The sequence below is a fragment of the Halyomorpha halys genome, unplaced genomic scaffold, assembly GCF_000696795.3.
Source record: "Halyomorpha halys isolate HHAL.00 unplaced genomic scaffold, Hhal_1.1 Scaffold664.1, whole genome shotgun sequence".
NCBI lineage: Eukaryota > Metazoa > Arthropoda > Insecta > Hemiptera > Pentatomidae > Halyomorpha > Halyomorpha halys.
Genome location: NW_027115162.1, coordinates 701,907 through 723,728, shown reverse-complemented (window position 1 = coordinate 723,728; position 21,822 = coordinate 701,907). Strand labels below are relative to the sequence as shown.

Here is a 21,822-nt window from a genome sequence, read left to right as displayed (position 1 = left end):
ATCCGGTTTGCATGGAGATTCCTAAGAGGTTACAATATAGAAAAGAAGAAAACACAAAAGCAAGATTCAAATGTAGCAGAGCCTTGAAATGTAATTAAGTGTCAATAGTGGTAGTGGTATGAGGAGGAACCTGGTAAGTTAGTCAGTTGTAGTGATAGAGAACAATTTAGAGGTTACCATATTTTTTAATTCGACTGAGAATGTGAAGATTAGATTCCCGACACTGACAAAAATATTACGGAATTTTATCCATACTACACCGAAGCGGACCTTCTCTCCAAAGGATTTGCCAAAATTAAACTCAGTATTCAGAATTATACGTTATATTTAATTCAGGCCATCAAAAGTTCTTTAGATCAGTGGTTCCGCGAAATAGTTTAGGATAAGTCATTTCACGTCAACGAACCTTACCATCTCAGATTTTCTTACATTTTGAACAGGTTTTGTGTAGTTATCCTATCCTTTCCTGAGAATACGACATTTGCATCAAATAATAAAGTTGGGGTTCCGGCAGTTTCCGGAGAAAACTTTTTTTTTTCTCAAAAAAAATGTTGAGAAGTGCTACTCTAAATGTACAGATCTATAATTGTTCAGAAATCTACTTAATTTTAACTACAAGACGGAATGTTGCCAAGTTCACTTTTCCAAGAGGAATCGTCATTCCGATTAAAGAATTTAGAGATTATTATAATTTTTAAATGCTATCGGAAAGTATAGGGATAGCAACGTATATTTTTCAACCAACTAAATCAGAGAATTCTAACCGGGGGTTCACGATAGCCTCGGGAGAGTTCGGTTATACACATTTTAGAAATGTTTTATTGCTCAACTTTCTTAATGTTTTAGTGCTAGTTGAAAGGTTTAAACAGGTAAATGCCTGTCAAATGATTCACATTTGACGCATTTCTAAGTAAATTATAATATCGTTCAAATGTAAAAAAAAAAATGATTGGAGAAGTTTGTCGGGGGGTGCGGTCAGCAAAGAACAACATAAACAAAACCATATTTATTTATTTTATGCCGACGTTTCGACCTGAGTTTCAGGTCTTCATAAAAAAAAAAAAAAAAAAAATGACAGATCTAAAAATATAGGGTGTTTTTTTAAGCCCGATAGAACTTGAAATTGTAAAAAATAACACAAAAAATTAAATTGTAATCAAAATTTTTTTTTTATTCGAAAGATCAATACGTGACATTAACATTTGAAAATGATTTCGGGCATATGGGCACCGCGGCTGTTCTTGACGAAGCGCATTCTGTAAAATTGTGTTCAGCGATGAGGCGCATTTTTGGCTTAACGGGTTTGTTAATAAGCAAAATTGCCGCATATGGTCGTGCGATTTGACACCTCTCGATTATTTCCTGTGGGGCTACGTGAAGTCATTGGTTTATGCTGATAAACCAGCAACAATTGACGCCTTGGAGGCCAGCATTGTTCGTGTTATTCGTGACATACGGCCAGCAGTGCTCGAAAAAGTGGCCCAAAATTGGACGTCCATAATGCGCTTCGTCAAGAACAGCCGCGGTGCCCATATGCCCGAAATCATTTTCAAATGTTAATGTCACGTATTGATCTTTCGAATAAAAAAAAATTTTTGATTACAATTTAATTTTTTACAATTTCAAGTTCTATCGGGCTTAAAAAAACACCCTATACTAATTTTGACAGTAAAAGGAATGGAAAATGTTATGAAGGACCGCAGTTTCGGTCTAAAAGAAAAACAGGAACACTTTGATAGTTGAAAAATGATGCTTTTCTTATTTCATAAATCTTGATACAACCTGCAGCTTCCACTATACTATTGGGGTGTGTCTTCTTTTGCTTTATCACTAAAATTATCAGCAGAAGAAAAATTATAATGGACCATTTGTTGTTTTTCCTAATAACTATGCTTTCAAGTAGGAAACCACATTCAGGTTGGGCCTATTTATAAAATAAAAATCAACTATTTTTCCCTTAGTAGTCTATTTCCAAGCAGTTGAGTGACTTTGCGTTATTATATCCATAATCTTTGCACTCTTCTAAAACATTTTCATTAGAGAAAATTTTAATGTTCTTGCGATCATTCCTTTTAATTTGTGTCATACTGTCTATAAGCTTGGACAATACTTCTACATTATTAATGGTGAATAAGAAAGGGTTCATATATATATGATATTGTGGTTCCATTAAGTTTCTCAAAGCATCTCTTTTGGAAGGGAAGAACATGTGAAAGTAGCAGTGGAAAAACATATTTTTAAGATTTGACTAAAACCATATTCACAGTACGGAAAAATGAACATAATCAAGGTCAACCAATTTTCAGAAGAAAAGAATCATGCTTACTTAAGGACCAGAGATAGGAAGACATCTTGGACTATATGTAACAAATACTTGTGTTTGTAAGAAAAGGACCTAAATTTCTACACAAAAATTTCCTATACAATCTATATCTTTTTTGTATTTCATATATACTTTGTTTTCTATTCGGTTAAAAAAGGGTCTATTATTTAAATCAAATATAAATCCTTTTGAATGGGAACTATTGAAAGCGAGTTAAAATATGACACACTGAAAGATTAAGGATGTGGTTTTACCTTATAACATAAATGAAAATAAACAAAAGGTTAGGTCTCCTTTATTAGGCAAGTATTGATCAAGAGAAAAGGTATCGCAAGGCACCAAAACAGAGGGCAATGTCACATGAAGCTTAAAGGGGAACAAGAATATAATTGAAGGTTTGGTCCAACAGTTTTACTTTTCTACCCTACACTCAAAACCTATCTGTTTCATAATCTCACTGGACTGGTTTTTGAGAGCTTTCTAGTAAATATGTCATCCTATACTTTGAAATTTCCTGCAGGGCATAAGGTCAGAAGCTGTACTAGATTCATAAGTACACATTTATTTCTCACTACTGTCAGTAATCTATGGTAAAAGTCTGATTTTAAAATTGAGCAAATGGTAGATCATTGCATTAAACTATTTGAGACAGTACATATTTTTGGAGACCAACCCTAGAGTCCAATTTTTTTTTTGCTTTATAATAGCTATGTTAGCAATAGAAATCAGTTGCTTGGTACAAATGAGATTATTGCATACCATGTGTGCCGGTTGCTTCTCTGAATGTCTTTTTACGAGGGACAGATTGCACACCAGGTGTGGAATATAAAATAAAAACACATTATTAAATTGAATATTTATTCCAAAAATAGTTAGGTAATGAAGAAAAGAATATAACTATAGGAAAAATAAAAACAAAAGAATATAAACCTAAATTTTTAAGAGGCAGTAGAATATAATGAAGTTTCCTAGGATGACCATTACTTTGGTTGTACCATATTGCCCTTGAAACAATTGCCTTAACATAATCCAACATAAAATTTTATTTTTACACTTCTAGGATAATTTCTTTTTTTAACGGTCTTGTTCTAATGGCCGCTTCTTTCATACTGACTGATGATTACAGTTAAAGATCATTGCACACTCAGTCGTTAGAGTCTTCTTGGCTCAAATGGGTTAAGATAGGAAACTCAGCATTAGATCTGCAGAAAGCACTTTCATAATTGCATTAAGGTTTATTTATTCATGCTTATCATTGCACTGTCATTAGCTACCTCTTCTTAAGTTTTAATTAACACTACTAATAACTAAGGAGAAGATAAATAGAATTGAGAATCTTTAGAATAAAAATTGATGAGATCTTATTTAAAGAAAGATTATCAATATTATTACATATTGAAGGGAGTAAAAAAAAGAAAACACTAGCTTCCAGTGGCTATAATACAAGAAAAGTTTAGAGCGAAGTAACCATTAAGAGTTCTACTTATCCTTGGACCAGTGGCACACCAGGCCTCCATGAAGTGGGTACTCTAGATTGTGAGGAAACCTAGTACTTCAGACCTAATTAACTCTTTGGACATAACTATTGGCCAAGAAACAGTATTTCCATACAAAGTACTAGACCCAAAAAGATCCTTCATGCGTTGCAATGGTATAGGTTGAACAATAAAAGCATTGGTAGATAATTTGTTGAGTAATTAGAGGTCAAGTTCTGTTAAATGCTAAAGCAACACACCAAAACCAATAAAGCTGTTAAATAATTCAGAATCTACGATTATACGGAAAAACTAAACAAGAAGAAGATGATCGGTGCAGTCACACAAATGAACAAAAATTAGATGTTAACTGTTTTTTGTTCCTTTTTGACTGCACCCCTGGCCATCTCCTTCATATTCAGAAAAATAGTCAATCATTTTTATATGCATAAATACTTAGATACTATATGATAATAATGGTCTTAAACAGCTACAACTAAACATAAATATTCCATAACTTAAATAATTTAAGGGAAACAGAAAATCATCAACACTTTACATCAATAAAACTTTAATGATCCAGAAGTAAAAAAAAAGGAGAAAATAATATTAAGATGAAGAATAACTCCAAAATTCCTGGTTTAGAAATTCCTGTAAAAAAATAAATAAAATCAAATCAATATTTGTACATTTAATTATATCAGATAAATTAAATTAAACAAAATAATTATGAACTTAATTCAAAATCCTCTCAATTGCATTTATTTCTTGTTGCAAGTTTTAAGAACAAAAAGTGCTTAAAATTCACTAGTTATACCACTGTATGATTCTCGAAGCTACTAACAGATAGTACATACATAGAGCCTCAAAATTTTACTTCTGGTAACAAAATGTAGTAAGATTTTGGAAATGTAAAATTTAACAATGTTAACCCTTAGCCAAGCACATCTTTTTTTACATTCACAACAAATAGGTCAGAAGGTCCGCATTGCAAACCATATAAAGTATGAGGAGCTTAGAAGTAAAGGGAAACAAAATACTGGTCTCTCAAAAGACAATACCGATGAAGGAACCAAACGTAATTGTAGCAAGTTATGATTTGAATCACATCTAATTTACAACATTACTTTTAGTTAACACTTGGAGCTTTAATTAAAGTTCTGATAATTTTAAGATAGGTTATTTGCAAATAGACTAATTGAAATATCGAAACAATGGCAACCAATATTAGTAATTCAATTAAAGATTCCTCTTTTCAGTTTAAGTACAAGAGACCGCATAATCATACAATTAACATAAACTCATAAACATAAAATACCAGTTTTGAAGCATTATTCCACCATGACAGGACATTGATTACCATACACAATGTTCCACTGTTGTGAGTAACAATCCACAGGATTATTTATATTGCTTTAATATGACCACAGATGTCAACTTCTGCTCACTTAAAAAAAAAAAAAAAAGGGCCAATGGATCCTTTACAAAAGCGCTTAGAGCCTAAATTCACATGAACATGAACTGCTTTCTGATGCCAGATTATAACCAACAACAATGGTCAACCATTTTCTCAGTGTGTTTGTGAGAACATGCCCACCCAGGGTTTATGAGTTCTACCATAAACTAGTACCATTATTTAAAACATTTATTGCTCACTTCAGCAGTTTTTACAAGAAATTGTTCTTTTGCTCTAAACTAAATTTAAGCGTAAATAAATAATTATTTAAGAGATAAGAGTATTTTACCTCCAGGATATTTGAACTTAATTATATAAAAAATTAGAAATTGCGTCAACCTAAACATAAATTCTATTTAGACCAAAAATTAATGTAGTTCTTGCTACCATACAAGCAGAACTCTATTTCTGTTGTTGCTGTTAATAACCTTACACCATGAACTGAATTCCATTAAGACCTGATCTCTACAGAAAAGGATCCGTTGAAGGTTTGATTATCCATTAGGAGCGAGGGCAAGTTGATAGCTGCAATCCAATTACAGCAGTAATAGTATAATAGTAATTGGATGGACAGAAATAAAGTTCTGCAGGTCAAAAACAAATATAAAATTCACTACCACACCTATTTTTCATAATACAGAATTTGACAAATAGAGAATAAGACAAACACATCACAACATCTACAATAGAAATATGAGATGGTCTAAGAAGAGTTACAAAATAAAAATAAGTAGTAACATTATGAAGAAAAGCTATTCCTAAGAAAACTTTAAAACCTAAGCAACGTTTAAAGAAATAGCACTTAGTCACTTTTACCAGTAACCTAATAATGTATAGTATAACTAAACACACACAAAAAACTGATGAAACACCATAAATAGTAATAGGTTTATTAACAATCAATTAATGTACTTACTTGGGTAAAATACCATCATTTTTGGCTAGCCTTGTGATGCAGTCATCAGATTCTCCCTAGAAAAACAGTGAACAAGTTGGATAAACAAAAATAGTTAAAAAATTAAATAAAATAATACTAGAATACAAGAAGTTATACCATTCGCCTAATGCTTCCACAGATGGCATACATTTTGGATTTTTCAGTGATTCTTCCAGTATCTGGATCTATTTCTGCAATATTTAGTTGAATTGATGCGTGGTCTTTGGCATGAATGATGCGATTACTGGCAGAACTAAAACGAGGGATGATATTAAAAAACAATATTTGAAACATTTACAACAAAAACAACATATAATTTACCATTTTCTGGGGCAGTATAAATCAACAAACTCTCCAGCGTCGTTCTCCATTGTAATCTACAAAACAAATTCTTTAAGATCTGAAGATATTAACTATTGCAGCTTCAATAATAATAATGGATTTACTTACAACACTTCAAGTATACAACAGTATTCACGTGTTCTACTGAAATGGAAGTTCACTAGCAATCAGGTCAGCCAATTTAATAGAAAAAAAAGTATTGTAGGAGGTTACAAGTAATGATTTTAAAATATCTTAATAGGATGAAAAATTTGTTTTAAAAATAATTTTTGACATCTCAATATCTATAAATACATACGAAAATATACTTTTATCATAAATGGAATATGCACAAATGGAGATGTTTGTTAGCTTTCTAGGTTCGATGCCCCCCTTAAATAAAGGTATTTATTTTTTATAGAACATTTTCTTAGAGATACATACAAATTAAAAACAACATCAAGCATTCGTCAGAAGATTTTATTCGTTGTTTTACATTATTTGTAAAAAAGTAAGAATGTTTATGGTTTGAGTATAAGGGTAACATGACATAGCTACTTCCAAAAAAACAAAAGAAGTTTTACGATTAAGTAAATCAATTAAAATTAATTTAAAATTACAAAAATTGTTCAATAGAACAAGGTATTTTTTAAGTTAACAATAGAAAGCTTGATTGATATTTGATATACCCCAACAGGAATTAAACACCAGACATTTAATAGCAACGGAATTTGTGAAAATTTGTCTGTACATTTTTCTTTAGTTTCTATCATAGTAATAAACCAAGAGATCAAAACATTTAACACAATGATAATTAAAAATAAGTGTGAACATTTTTGTTTAATAAATCTTTCGTTACTATGACAAATGAAAAATAGATCGTTTAGTCAAAATACAAACATAGCTATTATTTTTTTTTAATGATTGAATATTTATTAAAGATGTTAAATATCGCGGAATAAATATTTTAGAGCTTTATATAATTGCGAAATACATTAAACATATATAATGATTATTTAAAAAAAAAACAATATCAACTAGATCGCTCTGAATACATTTGGCTCCTGTTGTACACTGAGTTAAATTTTGAGTTGTCTTTGTGAATAAAAATGTCGTTTAGCAGAAATTATAACTATAAACCTGATTTTAATGGTGAGCAATTAATAAGTTAAATTTGAACTCTTATGCGCTGCATAGTATACTGGTTCAATTATTAGAAAAAGTACATCAATTTTGCGCTGTTTTGTCAAAACAAATTTTATTTTGTATGAAATAAACTTGTCGGTGTGTTTTATAACAACCGAATGTACATAACCAAAGTAGCATTCGGTTACAGGTTCCGGAATGGTTATTTATTACTTTCATTAAATTTCAAAATACGGCATGATTCGTGTTTTTTTTAACTAGGGAAAAACTGTCATGAATGAATTTCTATTTTATTTTTTATTTCTATACTGGATACAACTTTTGAAAAGTTATTAAATAAAGATTTTATCCTAAAAACAATGTTGTTTCATTTTAGTTTCTAAAAACAGATAATTTTTTTTGGAACAATTGGACAATAATTCTTGAAAATAGTAATGAATTTTCAATTGTCATGAGAAAATGGTATTTTATGACAATTTATTGTGCACAGCTCGCACACAAGCACAAGGGTGACTTATGTTATATTTGATGGAAATGAAAATATAATAAATATTCCTGAATGTTAACATGTCTGAAGTACATGAAGACAATACCTAGAAAATGTTTTTGATTAGTTGAAAATTCAAAACTTATTTTATGAATGAAATAATGGAAATTTTTATTACTTTCAAAAATTATTTTAATAATCATTAAATCATAATTAATAGTTTGTTTTATTTTTATATCTATATCTTAAACCTGATACTTTATAGGAAGTACTATTGATTAAATTAAGTTGACTTGACTATTCAGTCAGCCTCTTATAGAGGTATAATACTGGGTGTTCGAAAGTCAATTGACATCCTTTTATTTTTTTATTATTTTCTAGAGTGTTAAAAACTTTAGGGATTTTAAATATGGTGAATACATTTTTTTAGGCAGTGAATGCGACTTCTTAACCTTTAGTTCTTCTCTCACGCAGTTACCTCTGGAATTTCCAATCCTTAAGAATATATGAAGTGAATTCTAAAACCATACCATAACATTCTTTTTATTTATCCTTATTTAAGATTATAGTATGAGATACATACTTAATTTTGATTTTAAATTGATGATTTACTAATTATGAACTTATTCCGATTTATAGTGAGTTAGAGGATAATTTATTTTAATACCTTGCTGGGTAAATATAATCATTAGAAGCTTGATTGTACTGTAAAGATTATATGATAGTTTGTTGCTACTAAAATTAATCAAAAATTGAACAATAAACAAAATAAAAACTGGTATTATAAATTCTAATTGAAAATAATATCTGCCTTTCTAAACATTATTTTGCCAGCTTATTTAAGTGATGGCAATTTTTTAAGGGTGATTTCTCCTCCAAAGTTATGCTAAAAAAATCGAAAATCAAACACAGATATTATTGATACATTTGTCAATTATTATGTATTATTCAAGTGCAAGATTTCGCCGGCCGTATACATTTTACATTGACAATGAGATTCAAAACCACTTTTTTTTTTTTTTTTTTAAATTAAATACATATGTACTAACATATTTTTCAGGACAAAAGCGTAATGATATCAAGAAACAAGTGTTTGAAGAAAGTACTCGCAATTTAGAGATGAATATAAGGTGATTATTTTTTAATTTAAACAGGAAGTAGTACAATCAATAAGAAAAAAATTTATAAATGTTCTATGTACAAAGATTTAGAAAATGTGTTCATTTAGTAATTCTACAATAAATTTATGAATGTATGAGATAAACTGACAAGTACATGATATAAAATCTATTGTACAAACAAAACAGATTACTTAAGATTACAAAACCTACTGTACTGGAGTAAATGATAAAATGAAAAGGGATACATATGTGAATAAATTGTAATGGGTAAAGGCCTTTATCTTGCTCAAGACGTAAAAAAATATCTTTTCTTTTTAATGAGGTGTAGATAGTAAAGAAATAGATTTCTTTTTAAAAAAATTAAAAACCAAGTAAATGACTTCTGGTCTGCCCATTCATCAAAACATGAGATGACCAAATAGTAATAATTAGTGAAAAAATAATTGATAGAAGTAATAAAAAGTAAGTAATTAAAAGGAGGAAACAGTGAGAAATAAATGATAGGTATTACAATAACATAATAAAGGTAGGTAATTAAACAAATAAAGAAATAATTGAATGGAATATGGTCCGGGTGCGGTAAAAAAAAACTCAAATAGTATACCCATTTACTATTTGAGTTTTTTTTTACCGCACCCGGAACATATTCCATTCATCTATACACACGGTCAATCAACAATATTCCAATAAAGAAATAATATATGAATTATTTATACAACAATAGTTGGTAACATGAATCCTGACAAACAGAGATGAGTTTGGAAACAGAAAAATTTAGATGGGAGATAGTATGGTGGTGGATAATGGCTTGGTTTTAATAGAAAATTTAATAATGCAAGTGCATGGAAAATCAGAAAATATATAAGATTATATAGTATTTTCTCATTCTTTTCTTCTTTTAATTTTACCATGTTTTTACTACTTCTAATAAAAAAGATGAGATAAATGAAAAAAAACAAACACTTTTTTTATTTCATTATTTTTTTCTTTTAGTTCAAGAGATGTATTCCCACAATTCTCTGAGCCTGATGAATATAGCTTTGCTTCAAATATTTGTAACCCTTCATTTAAATTTGGCTCAAGTCAAAGCCAACATAATAATCATCATGAAATAAACAAAGCAAATACTATATACAATAGAACTGTTAATGCCAGCAATAGTAAAATGAGCAGGCCAACATCCTCAAATAAGTACTTTCCTACATTCAGGCAATATAATGATGAGCAGTTCGATGATAAAAAAGGGTGTTTTGGAGAAAACCAGGCGAAAAGGAAGTTTTCTTATTCAAAAGAAAGTAATCACAATGAAAGTGTATCATGTGATTCTAGTATTGTTTCTAATAGAAGTAGAAAACCTCCTTCCAAATTCAGTGAAAATAGTGAAACAAAAAGCAGAGAAATGGGGAGTAATCAACAGAAAAACCAAAAGGTAAAAAAAAAAATATACATTTATATTATATTTTTTATTATTTAAATCCTAGATTAATTTTTTTGGGGGAAATTTTGGTGTATGCATAATGCTATTTGTTTTACATTTTCAATTGACCTCCAACTAATGGGTATTCAATGGCTGTAGTACTTTTTATCTATTTTTTCCTGATACTCCACTTGTATTTTTTTAAAAATAAATGTAATTATTATTATTATGTGGCTGTCATAAAATCTAAATTAGAAAAAATGTTTAAAATAGTATTAAACTTCTTATATGTAAATCTGAATAAATTGAATCAGCAATGGATACCTATAATAACAAACTTTTTCTCAATAAGGGCAGAAGGATATATTATATAAACTATATTAAGGTTTCTTTAATTCATAAAAAAAGATAAGCTATGTTGTAGATTGAATTTAAAATGTTTTGGGTCTGAATTCTGCTGCTACCTACTTGTAAACTATGAATTACTTCATTTAAAAAATTTGATAATATCTGAGAAAAAGACCTCCTCTATAAAATGATATTTCCTTTTTGAACTTCATAAGGAAAACTAGGTTTGCTTTGGAGATTAAATAGGTTTAAATTGGCTATTTTTAGGATAGACAAAAAGGAAAAAGCCCACTTGCTCATATTTTCCTTCCCATTACCAGTACTACTAACAGAATCTCCACATTTAAATGAGTTACATTGGAACACAATTTCAAGCTGATAGATAAAGTGGATTTGAAGAAAAAGGCATCCAATAATGAAAAAAGTATACTTGTATTAAAAAATGAAGCCAAAGGGTTGAACAGGGTATCCGGTAAACCACATTGGAACGGTGTAAGGAAGGAATAGGGTCTTTCAATTTGGAAAAAATATAGGAAATTTTATTGTGGGACTTCAAGCCAAGACGTAGGGTGGGAATAGTGGATCTTGAAGAGTTTTGAATTTTATCGGAAAGAATGGGGATATACGGAAGCGACCTGTACTGAAAAAGTGGTGTAGTGGGTTGAGAAGGGTTGAGGACAGGAGGGATTGGAGTAACACGGTTAATGTAAGAATCGAGTAGTTTGTAAATAATTTTAGGAGGAAAATTGTTGTTAAATAGAATCTGTTTAATACGTTACAATCTTATAACCTAATTTAAATACTGTTCTACCATGTTTACTTTACAAATTATTTCCGTTATTGTGGCACAACTGCCGTCCCCACTCCTCCCAATACCAACGGTCATTTTTCTTTTGACTGCCGTCAAAATGGGTATGCATTCTGTCTCATCATTTGATTTGTATTCTTTTTTCTTTTTACATCTCTATATTTGTATTTTCTTTAATATTTCTTTTCTTATCTATTTGTTACTTTTACCCTTTACATTTACTATTTACTACCTTAAATTTTCTTATTATATCTTACTTTTTTACATTTTATATCCCTGTTATTTTACACTTATGTTTTTGTTTTCCTTTTGTAACTATTTGTTTGTATCTTTTTTAGCCCTGACGAAGCCCTGCAACGTGGGGCGAAACGTTGGCTCATTAAAATAGTATTATTCTACTATTTGAGTTTTTCTGACCGCACCCGGACCATATTCCTTTCATCTTTATACACGGTCAATCAATAATCTTCCATTATTTTTATTTTGTTTTCCATTAGTGAACCTTATACAAAATTTAAATTTCCTCGGTTCAAAAAATAAATTATATTATTAGATTATCGATTACAGAAAATTGTAGGATTTTTACTTAACTAGTAATTCATGATCATCACAGTTATTAACAAATATTGTGGGTATTATTAAGATCAAAGTAGATACCCAAAGAAAAAGTCAATTATGTTTCTTACTTTAGGCGACTGATGGATAGATATTAAATTAATACTATGTCAAATAAGAAAGAAGACAGTGCAAACTGTTTACACACCAGAATCCTTCATTAAGAAAAATTGGCAAAAGCCTTTTACTGTCTCATGAAATTATATCCCTTACCATGAAGAAATGAATCTAGATACATAGCTAGTGGCTGGGTTTGGCTTAGAAAACATATTCATGATTCTTCAAGTATATGAATAGGCCATTTATAATCTAGACATTTATAGCCACACTTACATACCTACTCACTGAGTGATGTTATGCGTCATTGAATTTAGATTCAATTACTAAATCATATCAATCTAACCTTAGTAGGAAATAGGATAGAATCTGAAAAGACCAAATATAGCTCAGAGCTCTGGCTAAGAAAGCATTTGTTAAAGTGGTGTTCATTTTTTAATACAATTAATACTGCACCAAGTTAAAGAGGAATATTTACAGATATCAACTTCTAGGAACTTAATAAATATATTAAAATACAATTTTACTTCTTTTTTAATTGGCTACATTAAACAAATTTATATTTCAGTGAAAATAATACTATTTTTTTTACAGGTATTGATTGGTACGAGGACAAGATACTTAATAGGAACTGTAGATCAAGTTATTCGATGGTATAAAATGGTTAAAAACATGGAATTTGAATTACATTATGAAATAGCAGGTAAATTAAGAGCATAGTAGAATGATCACTTCAACTGAATGTAGACTATTGTTTTTGGAGAATATTTATTGCAAACTAAAATATACCTTTGATATTGATTTTTTCAAAATTTCCTATATTTTCTCAATTCATCATTGGTTTTGTACAACATTTAAGGACTAGTTCTTATACCTTGTGACAATGCAGAACTCAACAGCAGTGATTCACGGGGGGAAAGAAATCTCATTGCTGGGCTCTTCACTTGGTTAAGAGTGCAATCCTTCAGTAATTTCCCTGGTAATCATGCTATTCCTCTTCTTATTTTGGGCATTCCATGGTTGTCATAGGCTGGTCCCACCCCAACCTTACATTGACCCCTGGGAATTATCTTATTCACCAACCAAAGTAGACACTCCCCAGGGAGGATGTAGATTTTCGAGATTCTCATCATCTTGGTCCTTAATGCTTTGAATACGATGCATGCTGTGACCCCACTTTCTGGAACACAACATGTGGGACATAGGTGATTAACATCCTCACTAATCCTGTGACGTTTGGCTCAAAACCCTCATGCAATGCAGATCATCTTCTTCCATGGTGAGGTCTTCAATAATACACATCCGAAAAGTTTCCAAGAAGTCCTGGTTGCTAGGACCTGTACAGTTTCATGAGAGGTTGATCTATATGGTTTAGACTTGCAGTAGAACCATTGTTCAGGTTGTCTACATTTTCTTCTAGGGCAACTGTACAACCAAGCGGCTTACTTGTCACTGACGTAAGCTGATGAGAAGCAAACTCCATTTAGAGGCTCCTCTACCTATGTAATCACATGCTAGTACTGAATGCAATCTGCCCTCAATTTAAGATATACCAGAATGGCATCATTATTGTAAATAATTTTACTTTTATTCCATTTATGAAAAACAATTATTATATTAAGATATTTATGAAAGCAGAATTTATTGAGTAAATCAATAACAAAATGATTTTTATCTTGTTAAATTAAAGCCCTTCTTAGTTTATAAAACAAAAACTACCTCACCTAAGCATAAAAAAGGAATCTTATGTTACAGTATAACCAGTTGCTTTGGAATATAGAGCTCATAAATTTTAATTAAAGATTTTTTGTTCCATTTGTATAATATTACTTTGTAATTTGAAATGATGTTAATAATAGCTCTCTGTTTATAGGTGTTTTAGAGAGTAAAATAAAAAAGGACTGTATGGACCTCCTGTTCATTCGCAGTGAATCAGGTCATATATTGCAAGGGGTCTTTTACAATATCGATAGAGAACTTCCTGATTTACAGCTTGGAAAAATTATTACGTAATATGCTGTAGTTATACTTACTTACATAAATTAAATTCATCATAGACATTAGATAACTCTTAATTATCTTACAGAGCCACAGGGAGTATGATAGGAAGCAATAAACTTCAAATCTTTGATGCCATCGAAATAAGTAAGGATGACTTTATTGCAACACAAAGATTGGCGTTTCTGAGTCAGAGATCACTTCAGGAAGCACTTTGTACTCCAACTTATCAATAAATAATCATTGAAAAACCTATTTTCAATTTTTTTTTTAAAACTAAAAATTTAGCAGAATTTATCAATTAAATGATTAAAAGTCAGTTTTCAGTTAAATGAACATGTAACAAATAATGAATATTGACAAAAATGACTTTTAAAACCACAATAGAAACATTTATCAAAATGAATAATATAAATTAAAGTAAAAAACTAAAGTTGAGTGTAAAATAAAAATTCTGTTTACCAAAAATATATACTTCATGAACTTAAACAATAAATTAGGAGGTTTTGAGGGTTAGATATAAGCATACAAAGTTTAATAGTTAACAAAAAATCAGATAAACTTTTCTTGAAATACTAATATATTGACACATAATAACACATTTACAGCTTATTAACATTATCTCATTTTACGTAAACATTAGGTATTGTATTCTTAGCAACATATATAAGAGCATAATATGAAAACTGAATAAAGTTAATTTATTATCAAAATGGGATTATTTAAATTTTTATAGGAATCATAAATAATAGCATATACTGATAACTTAATTGCAATAATAACTGATAAAAAATTATTTTTCAAAATTTCAGAAAAAATCACTATTACACTTATATGCTGATAAGCTTAAGATACAAATTGAAAAACAGTTTATCATGAGTACTATATTTGCCAAAATGAGAAAAAATAAATAAATTATAAATATATATTATATTAATGTAAAAAGATATAAATTGCATAGTCAATGCTTTAAGAATTGGGTTTGTTTTAAATTATATAAATTAATTTTTGTTTATACATGATATTTAAATTTATGTTGAGAATCAAATAGTGCGTAATAGTATAGATAAATAGGAATTTAATTATAAAGGACTTCAAGATTTGAAGTCATTAACATTTTAATTTGTTTTTATAAAAAGCCTTAACCTTACTTAATTCAGAAAATGTCAAACAAAATGTGCTAAATCTTTAATCATAACAATCTAAACAGGGTTCTTAAGAAAAAATTCATCTAACTTAAGATATATAGTGAATTAATCCATCAATATATAAAAATGAAAAATACATTCAGAATGGCTAATAAGAAAAAAAATGTAATCAAGAGAAATGATATTAAAAAAAAAAAGAAGTCAAAATTATCTTTTTTTGAAGCCATATTTCTTTCTTTCGTAGAAGAGGTCTGTTTTAGAACTACCTAGATTGACTATCTTCGGACATCCATCTCGCTAAAACAATAAAATTTTAGTTAGGTATATAAAGTAAAATAAATATGCATTCATAACGTAAATCAGCACTTTAATTAATGTAGTTAAATATATTTTTTTAAGTTAATTTATATAAATGGTAAGCATACAATACCAGTATATAAATATAACTTAACAAGATACTTTATAGATATGGAAACTAAAAGTAATAAGATAAGGCTCAAAATTAAATATCGCTGTAAATCTTAGTTTGGCCACTCACAATGAGTTATATATATATATAAATTCATTACCTATTCAACTGTTCATTATCTATCCTCATAACTTCATATGTTCAGTTGAAATTTTAAGAATTTTCAGAAGAATAACACTTCTAATTAGAGAATATTCTAGTAGTTGTTACCGTTTAAAGATAGATATGTTGAAGTTGGTAAAGCAATTCTTTCAAATGAAATTGACAATAGGTTAAATGTTGCATAAATAGAAGTTATTGTTTATTGGATCACATACAAATTGTTTATTGGATCTTTCTTATGATAAACTTAACTTAAAGAAATAGGTTACGAGTGGTATTAGAAAAAAGAATAGAATTAATGACTAAGCTCAGTTTTATTGAATACTGAAAGACTACTGTAACTGATTTCAAAAAAACTGCTTATTTTCCAACAAATATTTTTGCCATTAACCCATTTTTATCACATAAAAGTGAAAACTCCATTCTTATCACCGAAACTTTTTTTTAATGTATTTAAATGAAAATGTTTCAAAGTACAAAAATAAAAGCAATATTGCATATATAAAGAATTGTGTGCTCTTCCGATCTTATAAATAACAACATATACTACAAAAGCTATAATTGCTAAGCACATACTTAGTGCGTTTACTTTATAATATAATAACAATAACAAGAGGAATGGAATCTACTTATTTTGCACAACATGATAATACCTGAAGTGGTAAAGGCATAATGCCACATGGCAATTATCACAGTGATAAAATGTATCTTTTTTTTTTCTCATAAATAAACTACATAGCGTCTGTGAGCATTCTTCGATTTAGTTGTTTCGATAAGGATTGAAAAATGTGGACTGGTAAATATTGGTGGTAATGATGTACATGGTGTAAATGTCTTCTTCTTCTTCTTTTTTTTTTTTTTTTTTTTTTTTTTTTGTGTCTTTATTTTAAGTATATTTTTTCAAATATTTCTTCCGCTAATTTTTGCTTGTAACCATGAAATGCTGTGTCCTTATAAGTTGTTTTGAAACAACATAACTATTCAAAAGAATCATGCCAAGACAATAAAAAATCTCTTTTTTTATACACCTTCTGATAATGTTGCATAGTGTGAAATTTGCTGAGAAGTTGATCAGAGGTGATCAACTTCTCAGCAAATTTTGACAGAGGTGTCAACTCCACCCACGTTTTTACTATAGTCTAAAACAACAAGTGGCTTTACAATATTTTCTTTAGTTTTATTTCCCCATCTCAGCATACAGCAACTCTAGGTTATGTGTTGTTAATAGCATGTTGACATATTTTTTGTCTATCCACTTCATTGCAGAAATATTTTTACATTGTAGAATAGTTGTTTCACCTCGTTTTAATTTTTTACTTTCTAAAGCTTTAGCCATATGCTTTCTATTAGTTTTCACTGTCTCATCATCTCAAATTATTTTGGCTTGGTGTAAATACTTCTTTGAATCTTTTCTTGACCATGTTCATTATCGGCCTAATCTTATGTAGGTATTAAAACGCTGCAAACGTTCATTATTAGCAAAGATTTATCAGTATTATCACCAACAGATATATATTTATGCAATTTAGGTTTATCATTTTTTTCCTCGCACTCAAAATAGCTCTCACTTTGATTAGTACCACTACTACCAGAAGAAATCACAAAAAAACGTCTGTATTTCATGCTTTTTATTGACTGCATACCCAATATATATGGGTATAGTATATGCTTTAGTGATAAATGCACACATATGATGCAAATTGGTTAAATAAAGTTAAGCATAATTATTTATAGTAATTTAAATATAAAAAGTTGGAATTAAAAAACAACACTAAAATTTAGACTATGAAGTGAATTAATTTCTTAAAAGAGTGACAAATATTTTAACTAACTACCATGAATTTCATAGTAAAAAATTACAAAATTACATAAGTATAATTCTATGGATCATAAAATCATTAGTATTCAGTTTGCAGTCAAATTCAAGTATTAGATATTTTACTATTTAAAATCATAGCGATACATTTTACATTATGAATATTAAAATTTGCTGTAAAAATTAAAGATTAATTGCTGTACATGGCAAATTAATTTTTATAATTAGAGTAAAAAAGATTAAAATAAATATTAGACTCACATCTTTTTCTTGAACAGTACATTCTTTACAATAGTAAGCATCAGATACCCCTGGTCCACCACAAATTACACACCTTCCTTGATAAGATCCATAATTACACTCATCACAAATTCTGACAAGAGTACAAGGTCTTACATAGGAATCACAGATAACACATTTTCCATCGCATTTTTCACACAAACGACCAATAGCTGTAAACAATAATAGGATAAAATAATTATTTCAAGACAATAAAAAACAATATTAAGAATGAAATTTGCAATAATATATACATTTTAGGAACAATGATTTTAAAATTAAAAATATTTGGTAATGATTAAATTTAATCATGATATAAGAAATTCTACAAACTAAGTACAAGCTTCCCATAGCCAAGCATTGCTCTAAACATATTTCCAATGAATGCTTGTCTCACCCTATCTCACTATAGTTCTGTAAAAACTGATCACCATTCGCAAACCTGAACCAAACATTCAATGCCTTTCATAGTAAGCTGAATTGTATTGTAAGAATAGTTTGTATACTGAAGATATGGTATATCATTGATCTTTAATTACCTACTCTGTAACGCGAGGAATAGGTGTAATGTTATATTAGACAGAAATAACCAAATTTTCCATGATTAGCACATACCAGCATGTCTCACTTGGGTATAAAAATCACAGTCGTACACTCTTCTGGTATAGTACCCAATATTTACCGAGGTCATTATGATGTTTGGTACTTAATAACTTAGTAACTGGTAGTAAATCAATGTCCAGATGTTTATAGTGAATTAATCTTTCCATCACTAGAGAAATTTTGTCTTTTGACAAAATTGAACTTGTTCATACAACCATTCAGCTCTCATCATTGGTGAGGACAAATTCTTCCTTACATCTTCATACTAATAGAATCTGTTAGGTAGGTTTTCTACACCTGTGAACTATAAGGTAGAGTCTCTTGATATAAGTCCATAGCTTTCTACAATAGTTGTATTTACTACAGCTATGATACTATGATTGAGAGGTTTCATTAAAAAGTCCCTCCTGTGACAACTATTATCATCATCAGTCATAGGATAGCTGAAAATACATAATACAGAAAGAAAAGTGAAATCAAGAAATCACTTAACACTGGAGCAGTCATGGATTCTAGAAATGATCAAATAAATATTGTATGAAGATGTATTTTTTAATCTTACCGACTCCAGGTTGCTTCCTACAAAAAATAAGATCGGGATGATGCTTAGCCATGGGTTTTGATTGGATAAATAATTAAACTTATTGTTTAACAATAACGCGGTTAATGAAGGTTACTATCTAGGTAGGTTTGTTGTTGTGTATAAATAACAAAGAGTAATGAAAAATATCATTGGTAGAAAACTTAAACAAAATAATTTAATCTTATTTCTTAGCAATTACGTGAATATTTCTAGCTGCTAGAAAAAGGATACTGAATTTTTCAATCATGGCTAATTCATGATATGATGAAGAATCGAATAGTAGAATGGTATTTATAATCATATTTAATCATCAAGAATCGTGAAAAAAACATGAATCAAACAAAGGCTTCCTTCATTAAATGGGCAGTCGATGGATTTTAGAAAATCAAGAGATTCCTGATGGAGGAACAATAGATTTCTGTTGATTTTTAACTAATCGATGGGCCTAATTTCTTGAGTTTTCCCAACCAGTGTCAGCTACCTCTCATGGTCCCGAATAATCTATTTCGAGAATTTGTCTTGATAGTAACAGAAATAACAATACAAATAAAAATCAGAAATAACGGACTGACTACCAGTTAGAAAGAACGGTTACGTTTTGGAAAAACCAAAACAAACCCACATTTATCTTCCTCTATTTCACCCCTATTCATCTGAATTATTATTTAAATAGATTTAGCTTAAATTTTATGGCCATAACCATGTTTTCACTGCATATGACACAAATTTGGAACAAAGAATCCTTTTAATCTGATACGTGGGTCATTCTCAAATAAACCATTCCTTTGCTGTTTTGGAGGTTTGTATAAGCTCGGCAAAATATCCTTTACAACCCCACAATCAGCATTTATTTGTTTAAAATCAGAGTACATTTTGAGCTATTAAATATTATAAATGATTAAAAATAACATGTTTAAAATAAATTTCTTTTGAAAAGTTCTAGCGAATTGCTTTTCAGAATCTTTCAGTAAAGATTTAAAAACATAATAAAGGAAATTGACTTAACTTCAATATTACTTATTGAAATTTGATATGACCTTCAAGAAAGCTTTTCTTATTTCTTCCAGTAAAAATTCTTCCTATGCTATATGACATTGACGAGCTATTCAACACATTTTACTGATTTTTATAGATATATTTAGTTCGCCAATATTCATACTTTCTACTAGTTTGTCAAACGAGTTTCAGTCATGCGAGCAATGGTTTGCAGGACGATTTGGGTGTTGATATTATGTAAATAGAAGCGGTGTTTAAACTTTTTAATTTAGTAGACTTCTGATTGACTCAATTAATCGAAAAAAGAAATGGAGGAATATTGGCGTATTTGGTAAAAAGTAATGCTGGTAAAAGGTGCAAAGTAATTCTTACGGTTTATTTATTTTTAGAAGATGCCAATAATAATGGTATAATTTAATAAATATTTCTCAAGTAGGACTGGTAGTTTCGGGTAAAAGAACATCAATAAATCATGGACGATGAATGGACGGATTTACTTAAGCGATTTGGGATTCTCCGTACCCTGTAATGTAAAACCTCAAATTTTGCTGTTGAGGATAATATATATTTTCTTGGTCTATTAAAAAGATTTGCTATTCAAAATAATAAATCAATAAGTTAAGAAGTAAGAATATCGCTGTTTGGCTTGAATAATGGCACATCTCACAAAAGAAAACGCTTTGATTTATTTTTTATCTGAACTTGTTCCTTATGATCTTATTACGGTAAGATATTACCGTAGCCTGCGGTTTCTGGACTCAAGCTAGTAGGGATTTTACAAAGTAACCTCAGTATGTGGTACAATCTACGGAATACATTAATAAAAAAAAAAAAAAAATTATTTCGTCACAAGTGCCATTATTCATGCCTAGCAGTCTTATTAGCAGTTATTTTGGCCATTGGAGCCCAACTCGCAAAGGCAAGTAGTCATATTTGGTAATGACGCAAGACAAAAAAATTAGATTAATTCTTAATCTATATATAAATTAATCTATAAATATAAACAAATATTTATAACGCATATAGTCAATGATATTAAACAAAAGTTTTTTTTTTTATTTCTGAAAATTCCTAAAAAATAGTTAATCTCTTTAACTCTTGAGCTTTTGGACACTGGTATAACTTTATCCAGCGTAGGGCAGAGGGAGCAGCTGCCCCTCCCCCCCCTTGAAGTAAAAGAATGTATTAATTTAGTAACAATTTTTTTTTTTTTTTTCAGGAAAATAAATAATTGCAAATAACTAATAAAGCACTGTTATAATTATATATAATTTTCTTAAAATTTTGGTTTCATTCGCCTTTCCATGCTGAAATGTC

The 21,822-nt window shown here is 29.3% G+C and overlaps 3 protein-coding genes across 5 annotated transcripts; 1 reads left to right on the top strand and 2 right to left on the bottom strand.

The window, feature by feature from the left end:
* Positions 1-12: 12 nt before the first annotated feature.
* Positions 13-14,745, top strand: LOC106685163 (uncharacterized). 3 transcript variants are annotated; one of them, XM_014427711.3, is made up of 6 exons: positions 13-133; positions 9,206-9,275; positions 10,260-10,695; positions 13,106-13,214; positions 14,385-14,520; positions 14,598-14,745. In XM_014427711.3, exons 2-6 carry the CDS (start codon positions 9,265-9,267, stop codon positions 14,743-14,745), a joined length of 840 nt encoding a protein of 279 aa, XP_014283197.1. In that variant the 5' UTR covers positions 13-133; positions 9,206-9,264. The 3 variants fall into 3 exon arrangements, with proteins under 3 accessions (XP_014283197.1, XP_014283195.1, XP_014283196.1); XM_014427709.2 differs by lacking the exon at positions 13-133 and adding an exon at positions 6,778-6,916; XM_014427710.3 differs by lacking the exon at positions 13-133 and adding an exon at positions 7,567-7,664.
* RpS21 (ribosomal protein S21) lies at positions 4,353-6,779 on the bottom strand. The gene is made up of 5 exons (XM_014427712.3): positions 6,642-6,779; positions 6,513-6,568; positions 6,309-6,444; positions 6,171-6,226; positions 4,353-4,449 (listed from the first exon to the last, which is right to left on the bottom strand). Exons 2-5 carry the CDS (start codon positions 6,560-6,562, stop codon positions 4,440-4,442), a joined length of 252 nt encoding a protein of 83 aa, XP_014283198.1. The 5' UTR covers positions 6,563-6,568; positions 6,642-6,779; the 3' UTR covers positions 4,353-4,439.
* On the bottom strand, positions 14,638-19,644 carry Phf5a (PHD finger protein 5a). Its single transcript, XM_014427725.3, has 3 exons — positions 19,489-19,644; positions 18,306-18,496; positions 14,638-15,954 (listed from the first exon to the last, which is right to left on the bottom strand). The coding sequence occupies exons 1-3, from the start codon at positions 19,538-19,540 to the stop codon at positions 15,865-15,867; spliced, it is 333 nt and encodes a 110-aa protein (XP_014283211.1). The 5' UTR covers positions 19,541-19,644; the 3' UTR covers positions 14,638-15,864.
* Between the last annotated feature and the right edge of the window lie 2,178 nt (positions 19,645-21,822).